At 62.6% G+C, this 23,279-nt stretch overlaps 2 protein-coding genes across 5 annotated transcripts in view; both read left to right on the forward strand.

Moving 5' to 3' along the window:
* The window catches only part of RAB37 (RAB37, member RAS oncogene family), a 55,723-nt gene extending 50,281 nt beyond the window's left edge, over positions 1-5,442 (forward strand). For all 4 annotated transcript variants that reach the window (XM_045837252.1, XM_045837254.1, XM_045837253.1 and 1 more), the window contains 7 exons: positions 245-286; positions 795-861; positions 958-1,010; positions 2,625-2,690; positions 3,315-3,371; positions 3,451-3,527; positions 3,742-5,442. In XM_045837252.1, coding sequence (XP_045693208.1) covers positions 245-286; positions 795-861; positions 958-1,010; positions 2,625-2,690; positions 3,315-3,371; positions 3,451-3,527; positions 3,742-3,847 — 468 coding nt within the window. In that variant the 3' untranslated portion in view covers positions 3,848-5,442. The remainder of the gene's footprint in view (positions 1-244; positions 287-794; positions 862-957; positions 1,011-2,624; positions 2,691-3,314; positions 3,372-3,450; positions 3,528-3,741) is intronic.
* Positions 5,443-6,441: 999 nt separating this feature from the next.
* SLC9A3R1 (SLC9A3 regulator 1) lies at positions 6,442-22,989 on the forward strand. Its single transcript, XM_045837326.1, has 6 exons — positions 6,442-7,134; positions 17,391-17,552; positions 18,412-18,565; positions 20,674-20,714; positions 21,836-21,925; positions 22,121-22,989. The coding sequence occupies exons 1-6, from the start codon at positions 6,673-6,675 to the stop codon at positions 22,307-22,309; spliced, it is 1,098 nt and encodes a 365-aa protein (XP_045693282.1). The 5' UTR covers positions 6,442-6,672; the 3' UTR covers positions 22,310-22,989.
* The last annotated feature ends 290 nt before the right edge of the window (positions 22,990-23,279 follow it).

Raw genomic sequence — 23,279 nt, forward strand, 5'->3', positions numbered from 1 at the left:
GTGAGCTGGGCAGACGGAGTTCCCAGAAGAGACGGCTCCTCGGTGGAGATGTCTGGAGGACAGGGTCCCACTGCCCTGTTGGGGTGACATGCCCAAAGACACCTCTCAGACTCACCACACCCCCTCCAGCCCTGGGGAGGGACAGGGACAGGATGTTCGCTCCGCAGTAGGACGTCAGCACAGCGCGGGAGGCAAGGCGCCCCCGTCCTCCGACCACCCCTCCCTCTGCCCCTTTGTCTTGCAGAACAAGGTGGTGACGGTGGACGGTGTGAGGGTGAAGCTGCAGGTGAGACCAGCGGCTGTGTGGCGCGTGGCAGTGGCAGGGGGAGGGGCCTGCCCTTTCTCTCCACCCCAACCAACAGGAGGTCTGCGGCCCTGCCCTCAACCTGGGCTAACTTCCTGTGGGCGCCCAAGAAGGAAGAACAACTTCTGTTTGCTCGATATCTGCAGAGAAAGCAGTTCCCAGACATCCCCCCTTCGCCAAAGGCAGCCCAAGGGCCGGCGGACAGACTGTCCTGCTCCCGCTCCTCCCCTGTTCCCCGGGTCTCAGCTGCTCTAGGAGGCGGGACTCCCCCAACCCCTGGGCTGGGGAGGTGGTGATGGCGCTGAATAAGCTCAAGAACCCGATAACTGTCACCAGGCTCCACATGGTCAGGTGTTCAGGAGCCCGTGAGAACCCCGGGAAGGAAAGATCCCAGCTTCCCACACATCTGTCAAAACACAACCCGCGTTTCCTCCACCCACCCCCACCCCCGCCCCTGCCTCCTTCTGACCGTGTGTCTGTCCCTCCCCAGATCTGGGACACCGCGGGGCAGGAGCGGTTCCGCAGTGTCACCCACGCATATTATCGAGACGCCCAAGGTCAGTCCCTCGTGCACTCCGGCGCCTTCCCCAGCCCACCTGGGACCCCCACCCTTCCTCCCCGAGCCCCCCATGCGGTCTCTCTCTCCCCTGCAGCCCTGCTCCTGCTGTATGACATCACCAACAAGTCCTCCTTCGACAACATCCGGGTAGGTCCCTCCACCCGCCGCCCGTGGCAGCCTCGGTGGGGCCTCCGCAGCTCCCCAGCTTCCTGCTTGGTGGGGAGGGAGCGGAGCATGGGACACTGCTGACTCCAAAACATACCTGAGCCGTGACTCAGAGGAGTAAACTGCCGCTGGGTAATTGGATGGGCACACGGAGGCCAGGCAGGCTGCTGTGTGCCTCCGACACCTGCTTGGCCCTGAGGGTGATTCATGTGTGCGTTCAGTGACAAAGGTTCAGAAAGTACCCAGCTCCACCCCGGTCAATTACCCGCAGAGACCAAGGGGAGAACCCAAGCAGAAAAGCCCACCCATACATCCAGCCCAAGCTGCCAGAAAGTGACGCAGGCAAGCAGGGGCTCTGTCCTCACAACCAAACCACCGAGGAAAAGAGAGAATGATTCAACAAATACAAATACTGACTCTGTGTGTAGCACTGAAAACGTTTCCCGTGCTCCCTGACCTCAGGGGGTTAACAAGCAAACTGGAGGAACGAGACGTATAGATATAAAACAACTTATAAAGAGGGTGGGGCCCTGGCTGGTGTGGCTTAGTGGATTGAGCACCTGCCTGAGTACCAAAGGGTCACCGGTTCAATTCCCAGTCAGGGCATGTGCCTGGGTTGTGGGCCCGGTCCCCAAGTGGGGGGCATGCAAGGGGCAACCACACATTGATGTTTCTCTCCCTCTCCTTCTCCTTCTCTTCCCCTCTCTGAAAATAAATAAATAAAATCTTTTTTAAAAATTAAAAATATTCCCTGGCTGGCGTAGCTCAGTGGATTGAGCACGGGCTGCAAACCAAAGCATCGCAGGTTCGATTCCCAGTCAGGGCACATGCCTGGGTTGCAGGCCATGGCCCCCAGCAACCGCACATTGATGTTTCTCTCTCTCTCTCTTTCTCCTTCCCTTCCCTCTCTAAAAAGAAATAAATAAAATCTTTTTTAAAAATTATAAATAAATAAAGAGGGTGGAAATCCATGACACCCATACTGCAACCCGCAACTCCATGCTCATGGCAGACATCACTTCAACCAATCAATCAATCAATCAATCAATCGCAGTATTTTATTTTAAGATTCCATTTATTGATTTTTAGAGAGGGGAAGGGAGGGAGAAAGAAAGGGAGAGAAACATCGATGTGTAAGAGATACATCGATTGGTTGTCTCTCACATGAGCCACACCAGGGACCCGGCCCACAGCCCAGGCATGTGCCCTGACTGGGAATCGAACTGGCGACCTTTCAGTTGCAGGCCGGCACTCAACCCACTGAGCCACACCAGCCAGGGCTCAGTCTCAGTAGTTTTGATCCCGGAGCCCTGATGTGGTCTCAGAATCCTCAGAAAGAAACTGCTGGTGACTACCAGCTGGTTGGTGAGACAGAGCCCCTGCCGTCCCTGTAGAAGTAGGAGTTGCGCTGCGTGGGGCTTGGGGCCTCGGGACCGGAGAGGCCAGAACGAGGATGCACGGGAAGGGATGCACAGGGCCTGGTGTTTGGGGGACAGGGAGAAGCCCAGGGTAATCCAACGGGGCAGAGGGAGGAGGGGCAACAGGGAGGGGAGAACGGTGCTCGGCCTAAGCCCACTCCACCGGCCCCTCCCGTAGGCCTGGCTCACTGAGATCCACGAGTACGCCCAGAGGGATGTGGTGATCATGCTGCTAGGCAACAAGGTGAGTGGCCCCATGGCGGGGTCTGCCCACCCCAAACCTCTTCTCCTCTCCCGGACAAGGCGTAACCTCGGCCCAGCCTCACTGCTGCCCGAGAGAGCGTTAGCTGGACACCTTTCCAGCTAACGAATGCTTTCCAGTCTCCAGTTCAGGGGTCACCCGCACCTGGTGGCCTCAGCCCATCTCATCTGCCCTCGGGAAGCCTTGCAAATGGCCCCCTGCAGGGAAAGCTCAAGCTGCTACTCATCAGACCCGGGGTTGCCCAGCTATTTGGTCCCCATTAGAGCGTAGTGACTAACTAGGGTCACAAACGCAGAGCTAAGACCTGAAAGGGTTAGCCCCAACTACTGTCACCTGTCTGAGGCTGGGTCACCACACAGTTGCTGAGGAGAGTTACCCACCTTCCCTAGTGGGAGTGAGGTCCCAGGGCTGGGGGCTGGGGAACTCAGCCTGACCCAGGTAGGAACCCTGGCTCCATGCCAATCATACCACCCGCAGTCCCACCGGCCACCAGCAGAGGGCGGGCAGCGCCTGCTCCTGGGGCGAAAGATGGGCCTGTGGGGGCAGGAGAGGGGCCAGCTGGGGTCAAGGCTTCTTTCCCCAGAGTGACCCACCTGGGCTTGACAGGCAGACGTGAGCAGTGGAAGGGTGATACGTTCGGAGGACGGAGAGATGCTGGCCAGGGTAAGCGACTGTCCATGGGCAGGGTGACGGGTGGGGGCGACCAGCGACTGGCCCTGAGGACAGTCTCCCTCCCTGGCAGGAGTACGGGGTTCCCTTCATGGAGACCAGCGCCAAGACGGGCATGAATGTGGAGTTAGCCTTCCTGGCCATTGCCAAGTGAGAGCGGAGCGGGGGCGGGGGGGGGGCGGGAGAAGTGTGCGGGGCCGGGGGTCACCCTCTGGGGATCCAGCGGGGGGCCTGGCCTCTGGCCCAGCCCCTGAGCTCGCGGAGTCCTGCGTTCTGAGGCCCATGCGCCCCGGGCCGTGGGTGAAGGAGGATGCTCTGCTCCTCGCTCCCTCTGCGGCCCATTCATCGCTTCTTCCTCTTCAAGGGAGCTGAAGCACAGAGCCCGGCAGCAGGCCGGTGAACCCAGCTTCCAGATCCGAGACTACGTCGAGTCCCAGAAGAAGCGGCCCAGCTGTTGCTCCTTCTTGTGACTCCCAAGGGGGCTCAAAGAAGGCTCCAGAGGCCCGCGAGAAGGCAGCCTGCCCCCCAGACCCGGCCGATTCTGAGAGACTGAGCCAATGGGGGAAGAGTTGGGGGACCCAGGGCACAGCCCCTCCCCAATGGGGGGCTATACTCCACCCCTACCCTTGTTCCTGTAGCTTCCCTGTATTCCCAGGGAGGGTAAAATATTTATATTTCACTTTAGTGATACACAATATAACACACGAAAGAACAGCACCAGAAAACCAAGGTGGGGTCCTGGGGGCCCTTTGCCTTCTAGTATATGCGAGGACTCGCGGGCCGGGCCTCCCTCCTACCCGGGCTGAGGGCAATACCGCTCCAGTTCACTACCAGGGAACGTGTACTTCTGGGGCGTGAGGGCAGGCAGTGACTCGGGTCCCACTCTCCCTTCAGCTGGAGAAAGGCTAAGCAGACCCCCCACCCCCCACCCCCTCACCCCACCCCCACTCCCGCCTTCATTTCCTCCAGCTCCCCAGGGAACAACCGGTTCCAATAAAACGGGCCCCAGGGCTAGGATCTAGACCGAAGCTTATCTCTTATCAGGGAAGATAAGAACTGTGGAGGCCGGGCAGGGGCCCAGCTCCTTGGGAGGGGGAGAGAGGAGCAGCAGGGATTGGGTCCGTCTGGCCTTACGAGCCCCGCCCCAGGAGGTATACCCCTTCCCCTCCAGCCCACAAGCACAATGGGGCACCTACAAACATTTGGTTCCTGTTTTCTCAACCTCCCTGGGTTCCTGGGGTCATCTTCCTTTCTGTCTATGCCCCTGGACACCTAGGGTCCCAGTGAGGGGAAGGTGATTTTCTCCTGTCCCAACCCTTCGGCAGGTATGCAGTCCACAGGTTAGTTCTTGAAACAACAGTAGCACTTCTTTCTCCGAGTAAAGTGAGATAAAGAGAAACCCCTAACTCCTGGAGCAGGTGGGGAGCAAACCTCACCCCATGTGTATCCCCCTAAACCCAAGTGCTGCCCCTCCTCTGACCACCCACGTGCTGCCCCTCCTCTGACCTCCTCTGATCACCCTTTCTTCTCAACCAGACCCAGGGGCCCAAAGGGCCTCCCCTCCCCTCCTGCTGGGACAGGTTAGGGAATGAGAGGTCGTCCATTTCTGGTTAACCAGAATACATGTGCAAAACAGGGTCCCGTCGGTTACACTGGGGTAGGGAAAGGGGCAGCAAGGAGTTTTATGCGGGGCCAGGGTCACCTGTCTCCCAAAGCCTTGACCCCAGCAACCGGAAGGGGCCAGGAGACCTGTATGTCGAGACCCACAGTCACCTTCATGCCAGTCTCCAGGACAGGGCAGGGAGGCATGCCCTGAGAGGGAGGTGCGCACTGCACATGTCTGAGGCTACTGCTTTTGCTTTCAAGGCAGAAATCTTGCTGTCTGAGCAGTGTCAGCAGCTCCGACTTGGGCCCCGATAAGGAAGCTCTCAGAGGCCTCTCCCCAGAGGAGCAGGGAGGAGCCTGACCTTGCCCCACGCAGGTCACAGGGGATCCAGGCACACAGGCTGCTCGGGGCCTCTCCCATTTGTGTTTTCAGAATTAAATTGCAGTATTTTGGAAAGCACATCCTGTCCACTGCTTCTTTGAAATGTGGGAGAGGAGGGGGGGTCGCGTTGAAAGGAATGTTAGTGCTCTTTGGAGGAACCGTCGTTAACTGCCAAAATCACTTGATCCCCATCCTTCAATGTCCCCAACTAGTCACCTCACCCCTAACAGACTGCCCAGTCCCTGTGACCAGCCTTTTATCTGTCAGGAGCTGAAAGAAGGCTTATATTACTGTCCTAATCATTTTTTCTTTCCCTATTGAGGAAAGGCAGGACTCCTGTCCCTGTAGACTGTACCCAGAGATCGGTTACCTGGCTCTGTTCTGCCTGTCCCCGACTCCCTGATCAAACGCTGATGCCAATACTCATGCCATTGCCCTAGGTGGCCTGTCTTCAGTGGGCAGCCCTGTGAAGTCCCCCTGCTGCGACCTCACATTGTCCCACTGAGGATTAGAGCACGCACCCCTATAAGGAGGTCCTGGGACAGCACAAAGTGACTCCACAAACAACTCTGTTGGGTCCAAGGTGGACCTCAGTCTTTTTTCCGCAAGACCGCTGGAACCTCGCAGCCCGGGAGAGGCGATCGGTTTCCCCGGCAACGGTCACTCCCCCACCCCGCTCCCCCACCTCCGCACTGAAGCTGCACAGAAGGTTTTGGCCAAAGGCTGTTAAAACTTTAGGGTCCTTTGCCCACGGATTGGCTCGCCTCAATCCCCGTCACAGGTGGGGAAATCAGAACCGAGCCCGAGGGCCCTTCTGGCCAGTCCTGGGAACTCGCCCCGCCCCTCGCCTCAACTCCGGCCGCTTAGTAACAAACACTTCCACTTCCTGAGCCCTCTTTCTTCTGCCGCCCCGGGGCGCGGCGCCCAGCGCAGAGCCCCGCCCCTGCGTGTCCTCATTGGTCCGGGTCGTTCACCCGGGCAGAGCGCCCCCCTGCCTGTGTCCTCTGATTGGCCCGAAGTGGTCCACACCCTCGGCGCGGCCCCGCCTCCTGAAAAGAGGGGTCGGGGCGGGCTCTGGAACGGCCAGACGCCGCGCGGGGCGGGGATTGGCCGGTGAGTTCGTACTTGAGCTCCTCGCAGTTCGCCGCGTCTCCCTCGCGGACCACCTGCTGGTTTCGCCGGCGCTGAGGTTTCTTGCGGCGCGCCCTCCAGCTTCCCGCTCTGCAGGGCTGACAAAAGGGCTGGGTCGTCCCGTCTCCGGCCCGGGACAGCACCCCGCGTCGCGCCGCTAAGGCGTCGCAGGGCGAGATGAGCGCGGACGCGGCGGCCGGGGCGCCCCTGCCCCGGCTCTGCTGCCTGGAGAAGGGTCCGAACGGCTACGGCTTCCACCTGCACGGGGAGAAGGGCAAGGTGGGCCAGTTCATCCGGCTGGTGGAGCCCGGCTCGCCGGCTGAGAAGGCGGGGTTGCTGGCGGGAGACCGGTTGGTGGAGGTGAACGGCGAGAATGTGGAGAAGGAGACCCACCAGCAGGTGGTGAGCCGCATCCGCGCCTCGCTCAATGCCGTACGTCTGCTGGTGGTCGACCCCGACACGGACGAGCGGCTGCAGAAGCTGGGCGTCCAGATCCGAGAGGAGCTGATCCGCCCCCAGGAAGGGCCCGGGCAGGCCGAGCCGCCGGCCACCGCCGAGGAGCAAGGGTCTGGCAGCGAAAATGAGGCTCAGGCCGCCGTACCGGAACCCCGGGAGTCCGAGAAGAGCCATCCCGAGCGCGTAAGTGGGGGCCCAGGCCGGGCGGCGAGTTTGGAGCAGCGGTAGAGGGGCATCGGGGAGAGACCCGGGCGGCCCGCACGCCAAGCCCTCGCCCGCCGTGCCTTTCTGAAACTGGATCCTCGAGGGGGAAACTGCTTCCGCCCGCCTACTGGGCGCACTGGTAGTTGCAGGCTTGGGGCTGCTTCCCACGACCTTCACCCCCTCTCCACACTGGGCTGGGACTCTGAGCTCTCTTTCCACATGCACCTCTTGTCCCTTGTCCTGGGGAAGTGGGAGTGAGGGGTGGCGCCTCAAAAGACCTCAGCCCCATTTCCTCGGCTCTGTTGGTGCTGTGCCTACGCGGGTGTTTTGGGAAACCTAATTCCGCTCATCCCGCGGCTGGCTTCTGGACCACCTCACTCCCAGCCTCTGGCACCCCAGAGGTGCCAGCTTCCTCCACGGCCCCTGTGGGTGGTAACTGAAGTTGGGGTGAGGCCAGGTCGGCCCCGACTTCAAAGAGCTGGAGGAATAACAACCCCCTTTCTGCGCTGGGAGGGGAGGGGTCACAGGCAGGGTTCTGTCCCCACGTCCCCTCCAGCCCTCTGGTGTGTGTATCATTAACTTCAGCCTGCTGGACTTCATCCTCCTCCTGAAGTCCGTTGTGACTTTTAAGAAAAGGAGAGGAAGCCCCACCAACTCGGGGCGATGTGGGGGTGGGGTGCTGGTAGGTGGTGCAGCAGCTCTGCCTCCCAGGAGGATTTATGGTTCTCAGGAATGTGAGGAGTAAGCGCTAGCTTGTGTCTGGGCGCGGGCGGGATCTTGGAGGAGGAGAAAGATGGCTGGGGGGAGGGAGTGGTCGAGTGGCCCTCTGCGGTGCAGGGGCCGAGGGTAAGTGGGCTTCCCCAGGCATCGGCTGCCTCGCTCCAGTCCCAGGACAGCAAGAAGGCCGGTTGCTTTTTACCCGTGTTTGGTGTTTCCCAAAAACAATCCCAGTGTCCCCAGAGAGAGAAAGGGGAGGTCTCAGGGCGCAGGCTGTGGGGAGCAGCTCCTCAGGGCCATATGGCTCACACCAGCCCTCCACCTGGTGGCAGCGTGTGGCACAGGTGTCTGTGGTGTCAGCAGGGGCTTCCCCTGGACAGAGAAAGGCCACGGTTCAGCCTAAAGGTAGAAGGTGGAGCCAGAGGGGCAACTGGTTCAATGGAAGAAAAGGAAGTGAGGTCACTAGGAGCCCTGTCCGGCCGGACTTGGGTGCCGGGCATGCCAGGGCCGCCAGGCTCCCACCTTCTGCCACTTGCCAAGCTGGCACTCACAAGGGTGGGGCAGGGGCCAGAGCACCCCTGCCAGGGGTTAGACACCAGGGAGTGGGAACCCATGACCTCTGGCCCCAGGCAGTTCACTTTGAACTTTGTGCTGAGTGCATTGATTTGCCATTCCTTTCTTCGGACTTTGGCACTAGCACAAGTAACCCGCCACGCCCCCACCCCTCACCACCCTGACACACACGAAATTGCATCATGTTAAGCTCCTCCCATTACCCTTTTGGTTTTGCTGCTGGGTGTGGGAGGGCCTGGGGGGGAGGGGGAGGACCTAGCACATGCCTCCCCCGCTTCCCCCTCCCCCCGTGCAGCCTGGGCTTCCTGCTCTCTAGGTGAGCACAGAACCAGATTCCCCCAGGTGGTGGTGTGACACCTGCATTTCAGTGTCAGGCCAGGGGACAGGGACAGCACCACCCCCGTCCAGCCCGCCAGTCCTGGGACCGTCACCAGGCCTCTTGGGGTTTCGGGTCAACAAGCAAATCCCAGAACTTCTCTGAGCCTTGATCTTTCTATCTGTGAAATGGGAGGCCTTGGGCTACAGGGACACCTGCCCTCCGGAACTTCACAAAGAATGGGCAGTCCTGGCGCCCGCATGCGACGCTGACTTGAAGCCAGCTCTGTGCGGCCGCTGCCGCCGGCCTCGCGCACAGCCCGTCTGCGCTGCTAAACCCCTCCAGGAGGAAATTCCCCGTGAAGCCGGGTAGGGTGGGCTTGAAGGCGACCCACTCTGTCATTGCAAAAAAAAAATGTTACTAAACATCCGTAAATTATTTTCCTAAAAGGCCTCTCAGTGCGGGGCTTAGTTAGGCTCTTCATCAGTTCTCACCAGTGGAAAAGGTGTCACTCGGAATAGCGCCATGGAAAGAGTGGGTGGCAGGTGACATCTCACCGGTGAGACCAGCCTGGGTCAGGATGACGCAGGGCAGAGGGTGGGGGGTACCTGTAGTTCTGGTGTAGGAGGAGGGGGAGGCGTACATCCAGCTCTGCCCACCTTTGGTGACGGCTTCCCCACCTGTGCCCATGGGGGCGGGGGGGGGGGCAGCGGCACCCCTGCTCACAACCTTGCGATCACAGGGGGGACCTAAACCCTTGAGCCTGGCGCCTGGCACCCAGCACCGTGGCGGCTGGGCAGGCCTGAGCCAGCTCAGCTGGACTCGCTGGGCTGCTGGGCTGCTGGGCTGCGTCCTACCCTCCCTAAGCCTCCGCTTCCTCTTGTGTAAGTTGGGGGCGATGGCGCTGCCTTGCAGGCCTGGCGGGATTACTCGAGGGTGTCTGTTACGCTCAGTGCCTGGCACCAAGCGCTCAGAAAACACCGGTGGCTGGTATTTGAACTAATAAATATGTCACAGCGATGGTTGCCCCATCCGTGGGGCAACCAGCCCTGGACCTGCCTCCCTCGTCAGACAAGTGCAGCTGTGGCCACACCTGGCGCTCAGCGTGTGCTCCGTCGGGGGTTGCCCGTGCGGGACAATCCCGTGGTCCACAGCCCTTCGCTGTCCGGCAGCCTTCCCCTCCCCCCTCCCCCCTCCCCCCTCGTGTCCACCCCACCACACTCGTGCTCACCACGTTGGCTCGGCTCAGCCTCTGCAGCTTCACACCTGCTCTCCTCCGGCCCCTCCTCCACTGGGCGGCTCCAGAAGGCCCCTCACCTTCTCCCGCTCCTGAACCTACATCTTTTATTGCTCTGAACTCACAGGCCCTGAATCCTCTGTTTATGATCTCCATCACCGCGTGGTGAGCTCCCCAGGGCGACACGTGTGGCTTCTTTGTGTTTATGTCCCCAGTGCTGTGCCTGGCGCCTGCTAAGGAGGGGCCCGATCAGCATTTCTGAATTAGTGAATGAATGCAATAACAACCCCAGGGACCTTTGTCCTCACATCATCTCAGTCCGGCGTGATGGGGCCTGTTTATGCTTCGGGCACACCCAGAGATCAGAGTTCCAGAGAGAACCTACCCATTCCTTTCTCTTGCCTACCAGCCGCTTCCACTTGAAAACTAGAAAGCTGGAAGCCTGGCCTTTGGGGTCGTCTCTGCCAGCCCACTGGCTCTGGCCCGCCCCCCCCGCAAGCCTCAGCCTCCACCTCTCTGAAGTGGGACCCCAGCACCTGTCCTGCAGGGTTGCTGTGGGGGGGTGCGGGGGTGAGTGCCCAGTTTGGGGTGGTTTCCTGCCAGACCTGACCCTGATTCCGGAGGCAAAGATGGCGCAGGCAGCCCAAGTGACAAGGTGGGTGGATGGGGCCAATTAGCTGGCAGCCCAGCAAGCTCGTCCCCATTTCTGGAGGACAGAACAGGGTTTGAACTGCCGGATGCTGGATTGGAAATGGACAAGGTGTGTGTTCTTCTGTGGCCGGTTCCTCCCCTTAAGCCACGTTGCTGGGGTCTCTGTCCCCCCGGTCTAGCTCCTGCCTCTTACCTTCAGGGGTGTGTCTGGGCGCCACGCTTGCTCCGACGCCAGCGTCTGCCTGCACGTCATCCCTCTGGCCGCCCACCTGGGTTGTGCCCCGGGGCCTGACTCTCCAGCTGGGGGTCTCCACCTATCCAAGTGGCATAAACTCAAAGCTGCTTGAACCACCTCCCTGCAAGGGTCCAGGTCACTGAGCCCTTTCGGCCAGGACAGCAGTGACCTTCATGCACATGGAAACCGCCTCAGCCCTGAAGGAGGCGGACTCCTCAACCCATCCCTGCACGTGGGCTGGGCTGGGCTGGGCTGGGTGGGGAGTCTGGTGACTCAGTCTCTACCTTCACCCCCAGATTCTAAGAGTCCACCCTTGCTATCTCCCAGCTGCCTTGTAGCCCAAAGGGCTTCAAGGTTGGCCTTGACCGTTGGCCTTGGCCTTCCTTTCCCCAGTCCTTGGGGTAAGACAAACTCATCGTGTCCCCAGACCCCTAGACACTGTTTAGGTTCCCGCCCTAGAAAAGGGCAAGTGGCACAGTTCCCCGAGGTGCGGGTCCAGAGTGCTGCTCTACGCTGTGCGATTGTGCGGCTGTCTCCCTGTGCCCTGTTAGAAGGTCATGGTGGGGATTTGGGAGAGTGTTTGGGGCTGACGGCCAAATGGGCGAGGGCGAGCCCTCCAGGACCTAAGCAGACGGTTGCCACTGCCCCTGGCGACATGGGGCCCTTAGTCCTTGGAACGTGGGAGTCCAATCCGGGAGGTGTGTGTGCCGTGCGAGCACACAGTGCGCCGGAGCTGGGGGGCCCAGAGCAAAGGGAGAGGGGGATAATGAATGACCTTTTACGTGGATTCACGTCGGAAGGATAATATTTTGGACGTAGTGTGTTGAATAAGATATCATAATTAGTTTCTCTTGGTTCTTTTTACTTTTTAACATGGCTGCTAGAAAATGTTTAATTACCTGTGCTAAAACACAAAAGTCAACCAAGCAACTTTGGAGATCAAATTGGCCTGATTAAGCAGTCCACAGGGTGGCGAGCACACAGTACAAGAGAGAGATGATGTGTTACTGAATCGTACCCGTGAAACCTAAATAATCTTATTAATCAATGTCACGCCAATAGATTCCGGTCTTTAAAAGGGGGTTGGTGAATCGGGCAGCGTCCAGTCTAGCAACGAGAAGGGAGCTCTGAGGGGTTGTGGGAAGTGGGAGGGTTCTGTAGGAAGAAGGTCGGGGCAAGGGAACTCTTGACCAAAGAGAAGATTATCTGGGGGGGCTGACATCTTCCTTTGGGAAGGGGTTTTATCACGCATATTGCCTCTTGGAGCTTGCCCAGCAAATTCCAGACCGGCTGATTAAGATGAGACGCCTTGGAGGGGTTGACACTGCAATTAGATTAGGTGTTAAGTCCAGGTGTGGTATCGTGGGTTATTGGCATGAGTGACGCCATATTGGGCCTGTGGGTTTTCTCCCCTGAACGCCGGCGTGCCCGGCATTGCGTTTGTACTGGAAAGCAGGGGTCTAGATCCGCGTTCAGAGCATGCCTTCCCCTATCAGCTCTGTGCACTTGAGCAATTTACCTGCTCTCTTCGAGCGTGAGTTTCTTCCTCTTTGAAACGAGGGCAGTAATTCCTTCTTCCCTGCAAGGTTATAATTAGCTGTTAATGAGAAGACACGCACCAAGCCCTAGCGCAGTGCTTGGCACATAGTAAGTGCTCAGGAACAATAGCTGCTATTTGTCATTTCAATAGAGCCCCAATTTCACAAGCTCCCTAAAGGTTCTTACAAAGTAGCCTCTTGGAACAGCCCACGGTGTTAAATCCAGCAACTTGCGAGAGGAGGGCAGGCGGGCACGGGGTGGCCAGCCTGGAAGGTGGCCAGCCAGGCAGCAGCCCAGGTACCAGCCTGCCCCATCCCGGCCTTGCCCAGCGCTGGGGAGGCCTGAGCCACATTCCCCCTCAGCGGTTCCTCGGAGAGCACCGGGAGAGGAGAGCAGGAGGGGGAGCTCTGGGCTCAGGGGCCCTGCCTGGGGCTGTGGGAGAAGTAGCCCCACTGTAGTGTATGTCTCCCTTCTGGAATGCCCCCTGCGGAGCTCCAGAAAAGTGCCTTTCCCCTGAGAAACAGGAAGTTCAAGATCAAGGGCTAGGAGCAGCTTCCTTTGTGCAAGTGGAGGTGCCTGGCAGTCCTCAGCCCCGTGGAGAGCGCGCAGAGGTCCCGTAAGGGGAAAGGGAGCCACCCCGGGACCTGAGGGCACAGGTCTGTGGCAGCCTAGAGCTGCGGACGCCCGCCAGTGGTCTGAGCTCCTGGTCACTGCCCAGCCTGCCACCCTAAGGACAATGCCCCCATGTTCCCCAGTCACAGGTCCCCCGGGCAGGGCCGGCCTCCTTGAAGAGCTGGCACCAGGCCCGAGCCTGTCTCCAGAGCCCTGTGGAAGGGACCGAGCTGCCTCCCAGAGCAGCCGTGGCCCCTCACGCCCAGCACACCCTCCCCCACCCCCACCAGAACAGCCAGGGCCCTTCCCACCCATCTCCCCCCCCCACCCCCACCCCCACCCCCCTTCTCGCCCACCCTGGGGTTGGGGCCAACTTCTCCGTGTGAGGCAGCAGGACACTGTTCTTAGGTGCTTAAACCAGAGCCCTGGGCTGGGGCTGGGCTGGGCTGGGCTGGGCTGGGGGAAGGGCAGCTGGGGAGGTGAGGATCACTCTATTGTCCCCCTGCCCCTCCAGCCCGCCCCGCCCCTTACGGGAAGCAGCCCGGCTGTTCTCTGCTTGGCTTTTCACCATGGCACCGGCCAGGGAGGGGCCGGCCCCTGGGGCGTTGGCCCCCCAGCCGTCCTGCGGGAGGAGGAGTAGGGAGCGGCTCCGGGCCTGCTCCCCAGAGACAGTCGCTGGGATTAGGGTATCGACTTTCCCCAGCTTTCCAGGTGGCTGTTGGCGGCGGTGCCTATTGAATTCCGTGCCCGCCGTCCGCTCCCGGGGCTGCGTGGGCGGAGGTGACTGGGCGGCCACTCGGGGTGGGGCCGGGCTCCCTGGGGCAGCGGAGGGCAGAGGAAGGCCGGCCTGGGCCAGGGTCTGGACCAGCCCGAGAGTGGGAGAGGGTCCCGGCAGTCCAGAGGCAGCTCTGCCGGCAGGGTGCGCTCCAGAGAGCAGGTCTGGTGTTTCCTGGGAGGGAGAGGCTAGGACTCGCCCAGCCCGTGCGCTGCCCACTGGCAGCCATGGCCTCGGGCCCCTTCCCCTCGCGCCCGGGTCTCTGCCGGGCTCCTCGCTGAGCGGGCCCTGGGTGTTGCTGCCCGCCCAGCAGTCCTCATCCTTGGGGGGCCTGCCCGGGGCTCTGAACCCCCAGGGCCATGTTCTCCTTGAAGTGACCCCCCGCTCCAGCTCTGTAACCCTCAAACACTGGCTTGAGGCTCCTCCTGAACTCCTTGGGCTGCACAGCAGGCCCAAGATGGCCTGGACCTGCCGTTTACCCCCTTCTCCCAGGAGCCATCTCTGTGTGCGTGCCAGCTCTGGGGTCAAGGGGTCAAGCCCAGGCACAGCACCGGGTCCCTCCCCACCTTCTCTGCGCTGGGCCAGCCCCACAGGGCGGCCTGCCCCTCCTCCCCCCGCCGCCCTCCCCACCGAGGCTGCCTCCTGGGACTCCTGTCAGCACCAGCCTCCACCGGGGATGGGATGGGCAGGCTCAGCAGCTGGCCATGGCACCTCCTAGGGACAGCTGGGGGAGCGGTGGAGCCTGGGAGGCCCCGTGCCTTCCCTGTGGGGTGGGAGGGAGCCTCCAGGGACCTGGGAAGGGGGGTGGTGCTAGATGGGGCGCTGTAGGTATCTGAAAACTTCAGGAAACCACCTGGGGTTTGCTACGCAGCTGCCCAGCCACCCGCAGAGAGCGATGGGGGCGGGTCCCAGTGCAGGGGAAGGGAGCTGTGGGGCCCTGAGCGCCTCGGGCTGTGCTCCTCATTTCTTCCATCTCCATGACTTTGTGCCGGTAGAGGGGAGTGAGGCTCCCATTAGGCCTTCCAGGCCTAAGGGCAGGTGGCCAGGCAAGGGGGCCTGGGGTGAAGCCAAGGGTCAGTGCAGGGACCCAGAACGCAGAGACCCCAGCCCAAACGTGGGCATTGAGAGACAGCTGGGGCAGCCTTGCCAGCCCAGAGAGCACCCGGGCTGCTCCCTGCCCCCAGCCCAGGCCTGCTCACAGGCCCTGCCAGCGCCTCAGCCCCCAGCTCAGGCTCAGCTCTGGCTGCAAGAGAGCTCTGAGCACCCGGAAGGAAGGCTGTGGTTTCTTCGGCTCCCAAGCCCCTCCCAGCAGAGACGGCAGGCACCTCAGGGAGAGACACCGTGTTTACGACTCCTGCTGAGTCCCCCACCTCCACCCGAGTCCAGACTTGGGTGTCTAAGGGCCAGCACACAGATGGTGGAGGGGACATGGGCTCCGAGTGGAGACAGGGTTGGAGTTTTGGCTCCTCTGCTGTGGAGCAAGGGACGGCGGGCCGTGGACAGAACATCTGAGTCGCAGTTGCCTCATCTTGCACACGGTTGCTGCAGGAAGGCTCTTTGGAGTGAGGGGAGGCAGGGGGAGGCAGGGGGAGGCGGAGCCTTTGGAGCGGGGCGGGGGGGGGGTGGGGGGGGCGCCTCAGGACACTGGGGAGCTCAGCCCTGCTGGGGCAGAAAGCTGAGCCTGCGCTGGTGGCGGCAGCTGGTCAGACCTGTTCCTGCTCACCTGGCCTGGGGGAGGGCGGGCTGGCAGCTTTGCGAGGGATTAGCTGGAGGGGAGAAGAGCCTAGCTCACACCGGGAACCAGATCCCCGATCCCAGAGCGAGCGCCCAGGCCGGCCTGCTAAGCAGGCTTCGGCCGAGCACGCTGGTGTGGGCGCTGCCGAACTGGAGGGGGTGCGGAGGGCTGGGGAGAGGGGGGCGCCTGGGGCCTGTCGCCTGGATGAGGGTACCCAAAGGCCCAAGTGTCAGCTGTCCTTCCTGTCTCAGCCTCTCGACACCCGCACCCCCCCCCCCGCCCCCATCAACATCCGGAAACGCAGAAAGATCTGCCTCTGCAATTAAAGGAAAGCAATGTCACCCTCTCTGGCCACCCCCGCCCCCCAGAGCGGAGGGGTGGGGACTGAGCACCTTGGATGGCGCCGCCTCCTGGGGCCAGCAAGTCAAGTCGGGGCAGGTGGGCTGGAAGCCCTCCTCACCTTCCCCACCCATCCTTTTGTCTTCTCCCCTCCCCACTGGGGGGCAGGGGTTTCGGAGCAGCCTGGCACCCCACCCCCAGAATCTCACTTCTCACTTTCGTTCACCAGTTCGTTAGCATTCGGGACAGTGGGGAAAAGTCTGCACAGGCACAGGGGTTTTACAGGTGGTGTTGGGTGCTCCCTGGGAAGTCACCGGGAGCGAGCTGGGGACAGGCAGTGCTTCAGAGTGGTCTCAGTGGGGACGCTGAGGCCCTGAGAGGGACAGGACTTCCCCAGGTCACACGCAGAGTGGGGAAGCTGGAACCGGGACCAGGGCCTTGGCTCCTGCCACTGCTCGTTGCTTGGCACCTAGGGGTGACCCAGAGCGTGCAGGCTGGCTGCTGCGGCCCTGCCCCAGGCCTGGGCGTAGGGGGAGGGCACCCCAAGTCAGTCGTGGTGCTCAACTTCCGTTTCCTGCCTGCTCCGTCACGTACATGGGTCCTAGGGCTGCAGCCTCTCAGCTCAGCTGCGTCAGCTGGACCGAGGACGGTGACGCCATCGCCACCACAGGTCGGCGTGCTCCTCAAGGACCAGCAGGATCTCTGGGGCTCTCTCACTGCCTTTGCTCTCCCTGCTAGACTAGTCTCGGTTCTGCCGGTGGAGTGTTCTCGTCGTGTCTGGACCCCTGGCTGTACCTCCCCTTGGCCTGTGGTCATTGGCCACCCGGTCCCCTTTGTCCGGGCCACTGGGCTGGGCGGGGGAGAGACGGGGCCTGGGAGCCGTGGGTGAGGAAGGCTTGACTGTCAACATGGTGACCAGCTTTCAGTCAACACCTGGCCCTGCCTCCTGCTGCAGAGGGGAGCCTGAGTCGGGCAGGGGCCCTGAGATGCGGGGCTGGGCTGAGGGAGCCCAGGGTGGCTGCCACCGTGGCCCGGACAGGACACCCATCGAAAGGGCACTCAGACACACTCCACCGAGATGGCTTTCACCGTCCTCGTACAGAGAGGCTAGGGTTCCCCGTTCCACGTCTGGGGTACCCAGACTGAGCTGTGGGCGCGAGACACAGGGGAGCCATCAGAGTAAGATGATGAACCTCAGCCTGTCCGAAGAGGAGGGCCTTGAGCTGATCTGCTCCCACTTCTCGTTCGCCAGAAGAGGGCACTGAGGCTTGCACAGGGGCCTTGTGGCCCAGGGCGCCCCCCGCGGTCTGCTGCAACTCGGGGCCCCTACCCAGGCCTTCGGAGGCCCCTGCTGGCAGTCTCTCGGTTGCGGTGCAGGGTCCCAGCAGGCGTGCCCGTTACCGGAGCTTCCTTGGCGAGGGCTGGCGTCGGACACGGGGAGAGCGGGGCCCGGGACGCTGTGGAATAATGACAGGGACCCTGCTTGACCCCCCCCCCCCCCCACAGCGTGAGCTGCGGCCCCGGCTCTGCACCATGAAGAGGGGTCCCAACGGCTACGGCTTCAACCTGCACAGCGACAAGTCCAAGCCAGGCCAGTTCATCCGGTCGGTGGACCCAGACTCGCCTGCCGAGGCCTCGGGGCTCCAGGCCCAGGACCGCATCGTGGAGGTAGGGCTTCTCGCCTGCACCCCAGGTTCCTCCTTCCTGGCCCCCCAGCCCCACAGACACAGCCAACTCCCGGGGCAGCCGGCACACCGCACCACACTGCATCGCACCGTGGGCTCCGCGGTTAGCCCCTGATGCAGAGATGCTGGAGGGAGAGGTGGTGGACGGGCGGGAGGGAAGGAAGGAAGGAAGGAAAGGTGATGTGTGGGCAGAAGGAGTGACCTTTCCCACCCCCACCTCGCCTGGGCTCTTCCTCACCTGGCAGACGCACCTGGCAGCCCATGATCGGCCCACCCATCCAGATAGATGTCCCGGGCCACCCCCAGGGTTTCCTGCCGCCTGCATCCTCGATGCCAAGCAGCACAGGGATGGGGTGGGAGGGTGAAATCCGCCTCCCAAGCGAGGCTTGTTGGGCGGGGAGGAAACGTGAACCAAACGCCTTGGGCGGGACCCGGAATCTCAGCCCCAGAACCTCCGCACGGGGAGAGCAGCTCCTCCAGGGCTTCTCACTTTACGTGTGCGCAAACCACGGCCCGGAGACGGGAGTCGCACGGCGGGGCCGCGGAGGAGCTGGGGTCTGGCCCGGGGCCTCCAGACCCTTTCCGACCCATCCGGCCCAGCTGTGTTTGTTCAGTCTCGTCTGGGTGTTTTCTTTGGCTTTTCCCACGTGTCCTGCCTCCTTCTGACTATCAAGTGGGAGGGCCATTGGGCCTCCTTCAGGCCTCCGTAGGCATGGGGGGCTCAGTGTCCCCAGAATGCCAGCTGGCTGAGGACAGGGAGGACCGCTATACCTCCTTGCCTGACCCGCCCCCCACAAGACCTGAGAGCCATGCTGGTCGCTCTGCCCCCCGCCCCCCCACAGGTGAATGGAGTCTGCATGGAGGGCAAGCAGCACGGCGACGTGGTGGCTGCCATCAAGGCCGGCGGGGACGAGACCAAGCTGCTGGTGGTGGACAAGGAGACCGACGAGTTCTTCAAGAAATGCAAAGTGATTCCATCTCACGAGCACCTGAATGGTGAGCTGGGTGGGGTGGCCGGAGACCCCCAAGCCAGGGCTGCCGGCCAGGATGCGGGGCTGGACTGCGTCCGGCTTCACTGCTCCCTTCCTCTCCTTCGGGGAGGCTGAGGGGGTTGGTGGGTGGCGGAGAGCGGGGCGCAGCAAGTGTCTGGAGGAGAAGCGAGATCCACCTGGGTTTTCTGAGGATGGCATGTGACACGTGAGCTGGCAGGAGGGACGGTGAGATGGGTCCGAGCTGCTGCTTCCCGGGCCAACGCCGAAGCCCCAACAGGAGGCCTGGCCCCTTCGCCCCCGGCACATTTTCAGGGCAGCGCTGAAGCAAGGAAAGGGTTAACTCTGGGGAGGCGTCCAGCCTTGGCTTGGTCAGATCAGAGTCCAAAGGGGGCCCAGTGCCTCCCCTCCCTTCTCGCAGGTTGTCTTGGAAACCTAGGCTTGCTGGCTCTAAAGAGCAGTGGGTCCCCCCTGCCCCTGCCTTCCCCATCCCCCACCACCTCCCTGCCAGGCCTGGCACCTCCCCTCGCCCAGCCCCAGCTCAGTGGGGGCAGGGCTGCTGCGCCAGGGCAAGGAGGAGCTGAGCGGCACTCTGCTCGCTGACCTGCACTGTCTTCCAGGGAAGGTGGCTGGGGGTTCGGGGCGGTACCTCTTTGCTCTTTGCAGTGGGTGGAGCCTCCCTGAGGGTGTAATGTGGGGTGGGCTGGAGGGGTCCACACTACAGCCCTGACGTGGGCTTGGATCCCAGGCTGGGGGAGCCCCATGGGGAGGCTCCATCCCCATCTAGCCCAGTCTAGGGTGTAGGGGTTGCTGGAACTGCGGGGGAGGGTTGAGCTGGGAGTCCCTAGCAGACTTGGCATGGGAGATGGGAGGCCCCCTCCCCCTTGTCTCCCAAGTTCATGAAAACCAGGTAACTTGGATAATCCCCTTCCTCGGTGACGGGGGAACACCGAGACCCAGAAAGCCCCAGCCTTGCTCTTGGGGACATGACATGAGGAAGTCACAGCTGAGACCTGGATTCCACTCTGCCCTTCACATGCGTCCCCTGCCTCCTCCAACCTTCCCTCTCGGGCAGCGCCGGTCCTCAGCCCCCACACCTTCCCCCCCCGTCTGTCTCTGGGGGCGGCAGGAAGGGCCCTGAGAACTAGGGTGGCAGCGGCCTCCAGCCGGCCAGAGAACCTGCTGGGGGACAGGTGTCCCCAGGGCCCCTCCTGGTGTCTCCAGGATAGAGTCTTCTGCCCATTCCTCCCAGCAGATGTAACAGGGGGTGCCCCGGAGAGGGGGATGCCCCCCAGCCCTGCACGGCCTCCAGGGCTTCACACTGACCCCTGTGAGACAGCCCGGAGCTGGTGGGGAAGGGCTGGGGTGGGGGCGGTGGGGGAGCGAGTGTCCCTGTGTCCTCAGAGTCCCCTGCCCTGGCCACCGCGGGGAGGCCAAAGGCGTTGGAGGGGAGGAAGGGGGGAGAGCCGGGCATGCCCAACTGCCCCCGCCTTGGCCCAGGGCACAGGGGTGGGTGGGCATGGATGTTTAGCTGAGAGCTCAGGAGAAACCCTCCTAGGCTGGCCGGCCCCCCTGTGGCCGCATGGGGCCTCTGCCCCGAGTGGGCCGAGGGAGGGCCGCCCCGGGCCCGTGTCCTCTCCCTGCCTGCCCCTGTCCCCTCACTGGCCAGTGGGAGCTGGGGTTCCAGGCAGCCAGCCGGGAATTTCAACCCCGTCTGGGACCATGCTTCTCTCAGGCAGCTCAGGACGCACCAGTGGTTCATGAGGTTAATTCAGTAGGCAGAGACCAGCCTGCTGTTTTGGTTTTTTTTTTAATGAATTGGACAGAATATATCACAGCGTTGTGATGAGTGGGGGGTAAGATTTGGGGGCATGTGGTAATAAAGGCAGGTTGTTTCATGAGAGCTCTGTCACCCTCACACACTGTTTTGTGGGTGCTGCGTCACCAGCGCGTCAGCTGTACTTGCAATGGGTTGCAGCCAGGACCAGCAGGCAGGGACCCCGGGGAGATGACCTGGCTGCGGGCCAGCCCCGCACCTTTCCCCTCCTCGCCACGCTCCGCCCTGCCCACACTCCCTGAGCGTCTCCACTCACCTCTGCTTTTTTCCTTCACTAGGTCCCTTGCCCGAGCCCTTTACCAACGGGGAGATCCAGAAGGTAAAGGCAGACCCGCACTCCCCTCTGGCTCCCAGCCCCGGGGTTGTGGGAGAAGTGTGGAAGGTGGTGTGGGTGGGAGGACAGCCTGTCTTGGGTTGCAACCCCAGTTTCCAAACTGCTCTCTCCTGAGCGCCACACTCCGTACCTGCCCGTGTGCCCGCGGCCGGCCTCGGACCAGGGCTGTCCCCAGCCAGGGGCCTGGCACGCCCCTCTGCGGCCCACCGTCCTGGGTGACAGGCCCCGCCCCCACCGCACAGAAGAGGCCATTCTTCCCCCCAAGAACAGAGCTGCAGTGTCTGGCCGCATGCTGCCTGGCTACTTCCAGTCTGGGTTGGAAGAACAAAGCCCCTCGGCCCCTCCTCCTTTGCAGGCAGCAGGGAAGGGAAGGGAAGGCGGCGGAGGCTGGGGAAGGCATGGCAGGGCCCGTTGCCAGCCGAGGCCGCAGAGGAACCCGGGCAGGGTTCTGAGCCCCAAGCCGAGGCCGCAGCCAAGGCCTCAGCTCAGGGACCGGCCCGCCGACCACAGAGGGAAGCCCTGCGGGGTCGCTCAAAGTCCGCCCTGCACCCTGCACCGGGGCCCCCTGCTGGGGGACACGGGGCGGGGGCGGGGGGGCGCTGGGGCTCCTGAACCTTCTGGCTCCATCTGTGCGTGTGGAACCTCATTCACCCGATTCCTTCAGAGCCCTTCGTGGCTGCTTCGGGGTCACAGTGTCAGGGTTCCTCGGGTCCAGTCCGAGTGATACTCGGGCAGGCCACAGGGGAGTCGGGGAACAACTCAGGGTTTCCCGCGCCAGGGAGAGGCCTCCCGTGTCTCCACGCCCCCGGGGGCCCCTCCCCGGTCACCGGCCCAAAAGGCAAGTCAGTCCTGAGGGCTGATCCCTCCCAGCCTGGAAGCAGGCTGCCCTGCGGTCCTCATCCTCCGAGGAGGAGGAGGAGGAATGTGAAGATACAGGTCCCCCGAGGGCCCCCTGCGGGCTCAGGCCTCCGGCCGAGGGGCAGGTGGCAAGGGTTCTCCAGTGGAGTTCTCAGACAGGCACCTGTCTTCCCCGGGATCTCCCTTGCCTGCTCAGGACTGCCCTGCCCCGCCCCCACCGACCCGCCCCCGTGCTCTCTCTCTGCCAGGAGAACAGCGGTGAAGCCCCGGCCAAGGCGGCCTCCGAGAACCCGCGGCCAGTCCTCGCGAGATCCGCCTCCAGCGACACCAGCGAGGAGGTAGGCCGGCGGGGGGCGGGGCATGAGGAGCGGGCGGCCCCGGGCCGCTGGTACCCCCGTTCCCCGGCCACACGCGTGCCCGGCACGCCGGCCTGCCCTGCATGGAGGTCCCATGGCGAGCCACGTCCTGTCCCTGTGACCTGGCTCCCCCGGGGCACTGACTCCCGCTCTCTCTCGGCCTTCTCTCTCCCGCAGCTGAATTCCCAAGACAGCCCCAGGAAGCAGGACCCCGCGGCACCCTCGTCTACCTCCTCCTCCGACCCCATCCCGGACTTCAACATCTCCCTGGCCGTGGCCAAAGAGAGGGCCCACCGGAAGCGCGGCAACAAGCGGGCCCCGAAGATGGACTGGAGCAAGAAAAACGAACTCTTCAGCAACCTCTGAGCACCTCCCCCGGCCGCCCGGGAAGCCGGGAAGGCTGGGCCCACGCCCCGACCTAACTCCCTCTCCCCTCCCCCCACTCACCCCCCAATGACAAACCAATCAGCACCAGCGGCTCCCCTCCTGGCAGACCTGATTCTTCTAGAGAACCGTGTTACTCCCTTACCTCCAAGAGAGTGAATGTCTTCCTGTCCTGACCCCAATCAAAAAGGCAGGCTCCGTCCCCTCCTCTTCCTCCCTGAGTGCCTCAGCCCACCGGGCGTCCCCTTGCCACCGCGCCTGGGGCATCGCCGGGGCCTGCGCCAAGCAAGGATCGAGGGACTACGCGAGAGGTCGTGTGCGCCCAAGTGCCGCCCGGGGCCAGGGTCGATCTGGGACTGGCACTGCAGCGGCCGCATCACCCCGAGGGCTGTGGGTTGGGCATTTTCTTTTCGTTCGTTTGATTTTAAGAGCGTGGTATCGCAGCGTGTAGAGGGTTTTTTTTGTCTCCCGATTAACGTGATTTTCCAGGCTGCTGCACCCGAGCCGGGCAGCAGCCTTGGGCTTCAACTCCTGTTTCTACTCTCAGCGCAGAAACCGCGGCAGGTGGGGGGCGGTCTGGCCGCCCCCTGCCCCGCCCTGAGCCAGACACACCACCATTGTAAGAAAACTCCATCAGAAATCCAACTGGTTTCTCCAAACCACCTCAGCCTCTGTGTCTTCCTTGAGAACTCTGTCCTCCTGGCCTTGGGAGAGGGGGCAACCCCGTGTCCCCGGTGGCCTCCGGCTGAGGGTAGGGTACAGCTGGAGGGAGAGAATGGTGCAGGGCTCCCGGGGGCCCCCGAGCCTGGGAGCGGGAAGTGGGTGGCGTTAACCAGAGGCCTTGGGCCTGGTTTGAGCTGTCCTGGCGGCCCCACCCTGCCAGCTTCCCTGTGCTCCCCCGTGGGGGGGTCTGCGTGCACAGGCAAGCCGGGGCGTTTGCCGGATGCCAACC

This window comes from Phyllostomus hastatus, unplaced genomic scaffold, assembly GCF_019186645.2.
Source record: "Phyllostomus hastatus isolate PE091 unplaced genomic scaffold, TTU_PhHast_1.1 phas_contig_210, whole genome shotgun sequence".
Lineage (NCBI taxonomy): Eukaryota > Metazoa > Chordata > Mammalia > Chiroptera > Phyllostomidae > Phyllostomus > Phyllostomus hastatus.